This window comes from Alligator sinensis, unplaced genomic scaffold (genome assembly GCF_000455745.1).
Source record: "Alligator sinensis unplaced genomic scaffold, ASM45574v1 scaffold1295_1, whole genome shotgun sequence".
Lineage (NCBI taxonomy): Eukaryota > Metazoa > Chordata > Crocodylia > Alligatoridae > Alligator > Alligator sinensis.
In genome coordinates this window covers 265890-275982 of record NW_005841880.1, presented here as the reverse complement: position 1 = coordinate 275982, position 10093 = coordinate 265890, and the positions used below count along the sequence as shown (strand labels likewise).

The 10093-nt window shown below is 65.2% G+C and overlaps 1 protein-coding gene across 3 annotated transcripts in view; it reads right to left on the bottom strand.

Moving 5' to 3' along the window:
* Positions 1-699: 699 nt before the first annotated feature.
* The window catches only part of NR2F6 (nuclear receptor subfamily 2 group F member 6), a 15001-nt gene continuing 5607 nt past the window's right edge, over positions 700-10093 (bottom strand). Inside the window, exons 1-4 of one of the 3 annotated variants that reach the window (XM_025196381.1) lie at positions 7308-7417; positions 5643-5737; positions 2962-3486; positions 700-2231 (exon numbers count right to left, since the gene is read on the bottom strand). In XM_025196381.1, coding sequence (XP_025052166.1) covers positions 1648-2231; positions 2962-3486; positions 5643-5737; positions 7308-7402 — 1299 coding nt within the window. In that variant the 5' untranslated portion in view covers positions 7403-7417 and the 3' untranslated portion in view covers positions 700-1647. Of the gene's footprint in view, positions 2232-2961; positions 3487-5642; positions 5738-6032; positions 6782-7307; positions 7418-10093 lie in introns of those variants that run through there. The other 2 variants (XM_006017539.3, XM_025196380.1) reach the window with 2 other exon arrangements.

Sequence of the window (10093 nt, the reverse complement as noted above, 5' to 3'; positions counted from 1 at the left end):
GGAGGCGCAGCCGATGCAGGGGCCTGTGTGCGTGCAGTTGGCCGCTAGAGGGGAGCCGCTGCAGCGCCTGAGCCGGGGGTGGGGGGGGAACGGACGCATGCAGCTGGGCTCGGCGCATGCTTGCTCTCCTTGTTTCCCTCTGGCCGAGCCCTTGTCAGGCCAGGCCCCTCCAGGCGCAGCAAACCCGCCTTGCAGCAGGGCCCTGCTGTCGCAGGGGTGGGCACTGGGGCCTGGATCCCTCGGGGGCAGCAGCTCCGCATTCCCCGGGCAGGGCAATGACCCGCACCCTCGGGTGGGAAACCGGAGGCCGGGGCCCAAATTCTTGACCGCAAACAAGTGGCTCTTCGAGGTGCGGGGCCCCCTTTGAGCACCTCGCGACACCCCACTGTCCCTGCCGGCTCTGGGAAGTCACGGGCTCCTGCCCCCCCATGCTGGGAGCTGCCAGCCTGGTGCACAAGCCCAGATGCTTGGCACCCGGTTCCCTGAGCCCCCCGGGGCCAAGGCAGCTGATCCAGCCGGGGAGCCTCCCGGAGCTTTTCTCCAGCCCTTCCCAAAAGGCGCGCACTGGGTCACTCGATGAAGCGGTTTCACCGCAAGCAGCCTCAGTCGTGGGCGGAGAAATGGGGTGTCCTAGGAGGGGTCAGGAGCACCCAGACTGCCCCCTTCCTCCTCCCCGCCACACACGCTAGCTCACCCGCCTTGTACGAAACGCCTTTATTGAGGGGGTGCCTCTGCCAAGCATCCGACCGGGACGGCGTTCTCAGAGGATCAATGGACACGGCAAACCCCGGACCGCCCGGGCGCTCCTCGTGCCTGGGTGCAGCCGGGCAGGGCCCCTGCGCCTTCCCGCAGCCGGCTCAGCCCGACTTGGCACCGGCTCTTACCAGGGCAGCTCCAGTCGTGACCGGCAAGGGGAAGCTGGGGCAGGTGGAAGCCGGCTTCCCCCGGCACGGGCTCCATGCACAGCCCTGTCCCTGGCTGGCCTGGCAGCGATGCTTTCCCCCTCCCCACAATAGTCCTCTGCTTTGGCAGATGCCGGGGCCTCCCAGAGCTCCCTGCCTCCGCACAGCTCGGCAGAAGGGAGCAGGGGGCGGCAGCGGCAGATGAGAAAGGCAGGGCTCTTCCCACGCCCGCCGGAGCCGCTCATGTTCCCCTGCGTGATCCAGGGACCAGCTGGAGGGGGGCAGCGGGGTTCATGCATGCTGTGGGGGGAGGGAAATGCCCCGGCGTGATGGGGACACCCCCTCCCCAAGGGTCAGAGGACTGCATCACGGGTGGCAGCTGGGCAGAGCGCTGGGTGCGAGGTCCCTGCAGCCCAGAGAGGCCAGAGTAGGACCTCCCTCTGCCAGCCCTTAGTGCCCACTTGAGTCTGTGTTTGCAGTAGGACGGGGCTGCATTCAGGCCCATTCCCCTCCCTGGAATCGGCACCACCTTCCTCTCCTACCCCTGGACAGGGGAGGGGGATGCATCCTGGCTCCAGAGACTTCGGTGGTGCATGAACTGCAAAGGCGGGTGAGGCCAGCACGCCCTCATCCCTGTACCCGTCTCCCCTGGTGGCCCTGGGACCGTGGGCTCCATCCCATCCCAGGCCGGGAACCGGGAGCCAGGGCAGGGGGTCTCCTCATCTTGAAAGAGATGTAAAAACAGTTAGGATCCGGAAAGCCTGGCCTGCTGTCCCTGCCTGCGTCCCAGACAGACAGATGTCCCCCGCCAGACAGACGGAGCACCCCGCCGGACGGCTGATCCCTGCTGCGCGGATGGGCGACGCCTGGGGAAGCTGCTTGTTCGTTTCCATCGGAGGGAGAAGAAGGGGGCACGGGTCTCACTCCCAGGCCTGGCAGCTGCAGGGGGCTGCCCAGGGCACATTGCACACGCCTGGGCCTGGGGCCGAGCCGGTGTCCGAGCAAGCAGCAGCAGTGCCCGGGCTGGGCTGCGGCTCCGCCAGCCTCTCCGTCCGTACTGCCCCGCGCCGTAGGGCCAGTTGAAGGTGCTGCCGGAGAGCAGCATGTCCCGGATTAGTGTTTCAATGGGCGTCTTCCCCACCAGCCGCATGAAAAAGAGCTGGGAGATGAGCGAGGCGGGCACGGCCCGGAGCGCCGGGAGCCGCAGCAGCAGGCGCCCGAAGCGCTGGGGCTGCGACGGGTACTGGGCCCGCACGTACTCGGTGAGCGCCACCTGCGCCTTCTCCTGCAGGCTCTCCACGTGCACCGGGTCCGAGAGGCCGCAGGCGTCTGCAGAGGGAGGAAGGGGGCGTTAGCAGGTGCCGTGGAACGAGGTGGCAAACCACGAGAGGTTTGCCACCGATCTGGCAGAGGGTGCTGAGCCGGGCATTTCCCCGCGGCTCTGTCCTTGCTCCCCAGACGGGGTGCGCTGGACGCCAGCACCCTGCCCTTCCTAGCAAAGGCTTCCACCCCGCGTGGCGGTCGCCGTTCCACCATCAGGATGCACTAGTGGGGTTCCCCAGCATGAAGCCCAACCCATGGGGCTCTTCATCTTCCCTGCAGGGTGGGGAGAGGGTAACTGCACAGCTGGCTTAGCCCCAGAGTGAGGGTGCTCGGGGGGGGGATCTCTAAAAGGGACCTGGCCCCTCCTTCCTGCTTGCTTAGTGCAAGGGGTCTTCAGTGTCACAGGTCAGATCTGGGGTCTCTCCTACAGTACTGGGATGCAGGAGATGCAGCCTGATCCCCAGCTCTGGGGCAGAGCCGCGGCATGGGGCTGGGAAGCTGCTTGGTATCAAAGCCCAGGGGAGCTGGGTGCTTTCAAAACTCCCCCCCATCCCAAGGCATGTGTGTGTCTGAGGCACCTAAATCCCTTCGTCAGCCTGGCTCTGGTATCTCTCCAGGCCTCAGTTCCCCACCTATTAGCTAGGAGCAATGATATGCCCCGCAGAGGGTGGCTGCAGGGGCAGTCCCTGGCGGTGCAGTGCGCATGGGCCCCGACCTGCAGGCAGGTGCCGCTCACCTGGGGTGAAGAGGGCGATGGCTTTGAGGCAGCTGTACTCGGCCGAGTCCACCTGCAGCCGGTTCAGCTTCTCCACCTGGTCCTGGAAGATGCGGATCTGGTCCATGAAGGAGACCACGCGGTCGGCGGACATGGGCGAGGCGTGGAAGCCGGCGGCAGCCAGCAGCGGTGCCATGTGCAACGGGAGCGCCGACTGGGCCGCGTTGAGCACGAAGAGCTCGCTCCAGCTCAGGCGCAGCAGGGCCACCTGGTCCGAGACGGGCAGCTCGGGGAAGAAGGGGATGTTGCGGGCCCACTCCACCGTGCTGAAGAGCAGCCGGGCGGCCAGCTCGCAGATGTTGTCGATGCCCATGATGCTGCCCTGCTGGGCGTACTGGGAGCCGTAGCGGGCGGCGGGGTACGGCTCAGCCCGCAGCAGCTGCGAGATGAGTTCGGAGACGGGCTGCCCGTTGAAGTACTCCCCGCTGGGCATGGCCGTGGGGCTGGTGTTCGAGTGGGTGGGCGGGATCCGGCCCCTCTGCACGGCTGGGGAGGCAAAGGGCGCAGGTGAGAGTCCGGGCCGGTGCCTCAAATGCCCACCGTCAGCACAGACGTACGATACAGCCCTGCCCGGACGAACCCGACGCTTAGAGACGAGGGAACACATGAGTGGGGAAACTGAGGCACGGAGCAGCAGGCAGGTGGCAGAGCTGGGCAAAGGACCCAGGGATCCCCACCCCAAACCCACACCCAGAGGGAGCGTGCACAGACCCACAGCATGCTACGTAAGGCCCCTCTTGCCAGCGGGGGGCTATGAATCGGGGTCCCTCGGTGCCCAGCTCGGTCCTCCCCACCCCGGAGCCAAGGCGGCGGGGGGCAGGTGAGAGCTGGCGCAGGAGGCGGCGTGCACTTTGCCCGTCATACACGGCAGCTTGCTGCCTCCGCAAACAAGATGAATCTGTTTAGCCTCCTGGTGATCAGACAGACCGGACTCGTTAGCTGGGGGAGGGGCAGAGACACTAATAAGCTGCAGCTTGAGCAAGGGCTTCCCGGCTGCCGTGCCCCTGTGAGCGCCGGGTACCGCAGGGCTTGCAGGGCCAAAGCAGCTCCGCGATGCTGGGCGCGGTCTGAGACACAGCCCGCCGGTTGCTGCAGGCTCTGGAGTTGCCCCAACTTCTCCCAGCTCAAAGCAGCCGGGGTGGAAGGGGATGTGGTGGGCCCACTCCCCTGCGCTGAAGAGCTGCCGGGCCGCACCCGCCTCAGGGCATCACTGGAGGAGCAAGGAATGTCTCGGTCCTCTTGCAAAAGCAGCCCGGGGTGGAAAGCCAGCGGGGACCGACAGCCCCGGGGAGCACCGTCCTTCTGCTCGGCCGTTCCCGCTGCTCCCCTGCCCCATTGCATCCAGTGCCCACCACCGGGGCCCTGCCTCTCGTGGGCTGACGCCACCGTGGGCTGGGCGTGAAGCGTGGCGGGTGCAGAGGGGTAGGGGCACACACGAGCTGGAAGGAGCCTCTGCAGTGCTGCTGTAACCGGCAGTGTCCGTCCCTCCTGCCAGCTTCTCCCGGCACGCCTGTGGATGGATGCGCGTGCTCCCCGACGCCAGGAGCCCTCCTGGGTATCCAGAGCAAGCAGCCAGGCTCGCCTGCGGCCTCCGAGCTCCCTGACCGCAGCAGGCGGGAGAAGGCAGAAGGGAGGGGGCTCGGAGAGAGGAGCTGGCCCTGAAAACCTTGGCCCAAGCTGCTGCTTTGGAAAGACTGTGTGGGGCGAGGAGCACCGAGACCTGCCGGGCTGGAGCTGGCAGCCGGTCGGGAGGCAAGGCCAGGAACCGCAGGGAGGCTTCATTCCTGCCCTGCCCTGGAGCACGAGGCTTTCTCCACTGCAGAGCCGGGGGTGTTGATAAGCCTCTGTAACGAGGCAGAATGGGCAGAGTCTCCCTAGAAACGGCATCCGGGGCTTCCCGAGACAAGCTGCCCCCAGGCTCAGGCAGGTCCACACGACGCAGACTTTGCCGGGAGCCCAGAGGCGCTTTGGAAGCGCCCTGGGTTCAGGTCCTAGTGCAGGAGGAGCAGCCGCAGGGCTGAGTCAGTGCTGGAGGGCAAGGGAGCTCCCATCTGTGACCTCGAGCGCCTGCGTCACGTGGCCGCGTCCGTGGCTCCAGGTGTGTCCCCTTATCTGCGCCAGCCCTTGGCTCTCCAAACACACAGCACCTGCTCTGCCGGTGTCGCCTGCCCCGAGCGCTCGGCTGGAGAAGGGGCGTGATGGGCGCTGCGGCCACGCTGCCTACCCCAGCGTGGCAGGGAAGGCTCAGTGCACGTGGGCAGGGGAGGGCAGCTGTGCTGCGGAGGGTGGGGTATCCCTGACCTGTCTGTGTATCCTTATCCCAGTGCCAGCACGCCCCCCAAATCCAGCAGCTGCTGAACACTAGCTCCACTGGGCCGGGCACCGGGCAACACCCTGGAACAAGCTCAGATAACCTAAGGGGAGCCCAGCTCCCTTGTTAACCAGCTGCCCGAAGCCCCAGCAGGCTGGTGTGCTCTGGTACCAACGCGGCCTGTACTGCACGCCGGCCGGGGGTGCAGGGACCCCCTTGCACCTGGCCGAGTCCCCCGGTGCGTTTGCACTGGCCCGGTTTGCTCCACGATGTTACAGCAGCTCAGAGGTGGCTCTAAGTTTCTCCCCTCCCAAGTTACCAGCCCTGCTACCTTCTTTCCTCATTCCCACGCGGAAGCACTTCTTCAGGCGGCAGTACTGGCATTGGTTGCGGTGGTGCTGGTCGATCTGGCAATCCCGGTTCGACCTGCAGGGAAATCGGATGGCAGTGAGCCGCCGGGCGGGAGGCAGCATCGCCCGTGGCCTCCGCGAGGACACAGAGCCCCCCAGCCAGCATCCTGGAGAGGACGTGTCTCCACGCAGGACCGGCAGGGCACCACCGGGGTCTGGGAAACCCCATCCTGCGGGGAGGGTGGTGGGCTGGGGACCCACGCCAGGCAGGCTCACGAGCCCAAAGCCGGTAGCGATGCTGCAAGGTGCCCCGGGTCAGTCCCTCCCGCCGTCCCGAACGGGGCACGAATCGGGGGAGGGTTCTGGCGAACCGTGCGTGCTCTGCAAGTCTCCTGGGGGAGCCGGGCACAGCGGCTGCAGGCTGGGCTGAGCGCCGCGACTCCAGGCATGTTGAGGCCAGCTGGGCTCTTAGCACCTTGCACTGCAGCATGCAAGGCTAAGGGGAGGGGGCGATGCCTTTGAACCACCGCGAAGGGCAGATGCATGTGGGACACGGCTGCACGCTGCCCTCGGCTCGCTCCCACGGCCAAGGGAAAAGGCTCCCCCCGCCGTGCCCTTGAGCCCGCTTGGCCGGCCTGTGCAGGCACATGCTCGTCCTCCTGACCGGGGGCCCAGGCCTCGGTTGGCCGGGGGGGGCTCCAAGAAGTCGCTCAGCAAAACCATCCCACAATGCTTTGCTCCCCCAGCATGGCCAGGCCCCCCTCCCCGGGAGAGGCGCAAGGAGAGGGCAGAGGAGTTAAACTGGAAACAGCTGAGTGCGCCGGCCTTTTGTTCCCGGCCCTTGCCCGGCAGCCCGAAGAATTCCAGCTATTTCCTATGAGGACACGGGGGCCGGCTGCCTCGGCCGAGGGGCAGGGTCATATCTCTGCCCAGCACACACAGCTCATTTACCTGCAGCGCTAAGTAAACAGTAACCGGGAGAGCGAGCAAGCGACCGATTGCTTTGCCAGGCGCTGAGCGTTTGCAGATTTATGTTTGCGGGTCCCTGCAGCATTCGCCTCCATTGCTCGCGCTGGGCCTGTGCAGGCGATCTGCCCTGGTCCCACCGTCCCGCCACGAGCCAGGCATGAGCCGGCACATGGGCGGCTCTCCTTCGTGGTACCAGGGGCAGTGCCCTGAGCCTGCTAGGTGATGCACGCAGCCATAGGATGGGTGGTCCCAGGAGAGGACCCGCCACCCCAGGGTGGCAGGGAGGGGACGCAGGGGTAGCACAGGACTCGCCTTGCGCTTCAGGCTCCTACATGGCTTGCTGGAATAAATCACAAGGCCAGACTCACTCCTGGATAGCCGCTGGGCTCTCCTGGAGCCAAGGAGCTGCGCAAGGCTCGGGGCAGAAGCTGGGTGCATGGATGGGCGAAGGATCATCCGAGTGCAGGACAAGGCAGGTGAAAGGGGAGGGAAAGCACGATGCCCAGGTGTGGCTAGGGACACGCCGGCGTGATTTGCTCCCCTTGCCGCCGTCGGGAGCAGGCTGCCCTTGCCACAAAGAAGCTCGGGAGCAGGGGGGTCCGGGCTGGCTTGCAGGGCTCTGCTCCCCAGTGCCCACCCCGGGGCTCGTCCGCGAGGGAGGAAGGAGCCTGGCTCACCCGTGCTGGGGACGCGGCCTCTGTGCAGCCCCAGGCAAGCGTGCGCAAGGGAAAGCCTGCCTGGCCTGGGCTTGCCTCCATCCCAGGCAAGACATGGCCTGGAAAATGAAAGGATGCAAACAAGGCCTGGGGCTTCGATCCAGGCCCACATAACCCCCAGCTCTCCAGGGGTCCTGTACCCCTCCACACCAGCCTAGCAGAAGCGTTAGGCTTCTCTGAACAAGGCATCCAGCCTCCCGACTTCCTGTGGGATCCCTGAAAGGTGAGGAGGTGCTTCAACGTCCTGCTGCATTGGGGAAGGATTTTAAACCCATCGACTCGGGGCCGAGCACGGACAGGCGACCTACCGAGCGCAACAGTCGGGAGGCATTTCTCTCCCAGCACCGAGCCCAGCGTCAGCTGGAACGGGCCCCGGGAACCAGGGGCTGCCCGGGACTGGTGAGGTTTGCTAAGCAGGGAACAGGAGATATTGCTCGACTCCAGGGAAGTCGAGGATGGGGTTAGGAAAAGGCTTGCGTACCCCTCGCCCTCACATGTCTTTGCTGATTGCTAGAACAGGCTGACCTCCCCACACTGTGCCAGCGGGCTCGCTGCAAATCCCAGCTGGGGTGCCTGGGTGAGGAGCCCTTGGAGAAACCGCCCGTAGCAAATTGAAAGGGGTGAGACAGGCGGAGGGCGCAGACAGAGCCGGGGTCTCGCCAGCAAAGGCGTCGCTAGCAGAATAGGGCACAGTCCGGCCGACTGCCAGGCAAAGCCACCCGCCGAGCCGTTCCTCCAGCGCATCTCGGCCTGGCCGGGCCTCCGGATCCTGACATGAATATCCTGGTTTTTACATGACTCTGGAGAAGAGCCACGCTGGGATTCGGCAGCAGCTCAAACCGGAATTAATTTACCCTGAACATCGCCACTGTGTTTAACACATTGAAAACGTGTTGCTGATAAAAGTTATTCTAGTGGAGAGGTGAGAGCTAATCAAAATGTCAGATTACATCTTCATCACCTGCCTGCCTTCCCGGGGTTTTGGGGAGGTGGAGGCCTTGCCACCGTTCACGTGGCGAACCCGGCGGCGTGCCCGGTTCAGGACCTGCCCACGGACCTGCCTACGCCCCCTGCTTTAGGCAAATCCCTTCGGAGAGCTCCAGGCCAAAACCAGAGCATCGCAGCGCTCTCCTGATCTACCCTGCTGAGCATCTGGCCCTAGGATTGCAGCAGGGCCCAGACTTACAGCTTTTTAGACCTCGCAAACCCCAGACAGCTCCATAGCAAGCCAGGGGCTGTGACAGAGTCCCTCCACGGACGTGTGCAAGCTGCACGGGGAAACGGGAGCACCCGACAGGCATGCATTGTGCTAATTGTGTAATTAGAACATGTAATTATTGAGTGCCGGATCTAAACGGGATCCAACGCACTTTTTAATATTCGAATGAGGGCAATCGGGGCCAGATGCTGCTTGGAGCCTTTCGATGAAACGCGCTCCGCGGCTGGCACGGAGTCGCTGCGCTGAGGACACGCTTGTTCCTATGTTGCACTAAACTCGCTCCCAGTGCAAAAGGGGCCACACGAAGTCATCCCCCCACAAAGAGCTGCTCTGATTCCTGCCCCCGTGCCGGACGACATCCGAGACACGGACACAAGGGCATTGGGTTGTTGGGCAGCAAAGGTGGGGCAGCTGCATTTGGGATTTCCAGGCCCGGGCTGTGGAGTCGGTCTGCTCTTCCTCATGCCTGCGTCCCTGGATGGTCCCCACGACCATCTTCCTTCGCTGACCCCCCAGCCCTGCCTCTGTGGCCTGCTCCCTTTGCTGTGGACATCGCAGGATGCAAACCGGCCCTCTCTGCCTCCGACACAGCACCTGTGCCTCAGCAGACTAGCAAGACCCTGGACGGTCCTCTCTCAGGGAAACTGAGGCACGAGAGAGGGGATAATGAAAGGCTACCCACACTCCCAGAAGCCGGGGAGGATGCTGCACCCTTTCCTGCCTTGAAGTCCGGGGGCCGGGAAAGGATCGCACCCAGTGTCACCGCTGCAGAGCGGATCCTGTGCGCACAGGCCGCGTGTGCGAGCGTCACGAGCTGGCCTCCCTGGTGCTAGGAGCCGAGGGCCCGACCTCCTGCCCCAGAAGAGCGGGGGCTGTAGTGAGGGAGGGCAAGGGATGGGAATCTAGGCCACGGAAATGGAGAGCAGCTGGAGGAAGGAAGCACGCTGCCAGGGCCCCCTCCCTCCCGTGGCTCTCATTGGCGAGGCCTGGGCTGGAGGTCACCACAATCACCCCTGCAATGTGGATGGGGAAACCATGGCACAGAGGGGTGCGGTGACTTGCCCAAGGTCACCCAGAGGCCAGTGGCAGAGCCAGGAAGAGAAGCCAGGTGTGCGGGTGCCGGCCCTGTGTGGTCTGCTCCTGAAACCACCCACCCGAGCGATGCCCTGGGGCATGCCGCGGCCTCCCTGCAGGGTCCAGCATGGAAGAGGGCTCCGGTTCGAGTCGCCCAAACCATGGCACAGAGGGGTGCGGTGACTTGCCCAAGGTCACCCAGAGGCCAGTGGCAGAGCCAGGAAGAGAAGCCAGGTGTGCGGGTGCCGGCCCTGTGTGGTCTGCTCCTGAAACCACCCACCCGAGCGATGCCCTGGGGCATGCCGCGGCCTCCCTGCAGGGTCCAGCATGGAAGAGGGCTCCGGTTCGAGTCGCCCTGCAGGGGCCAAGCGTGCCGCCCGGGAGACGCCACCCCTGCCCCGCTGGGCCGTGCACCCGGTCCCCTGCCCGCCTCAACCGCGCGGCGGATCCGGCC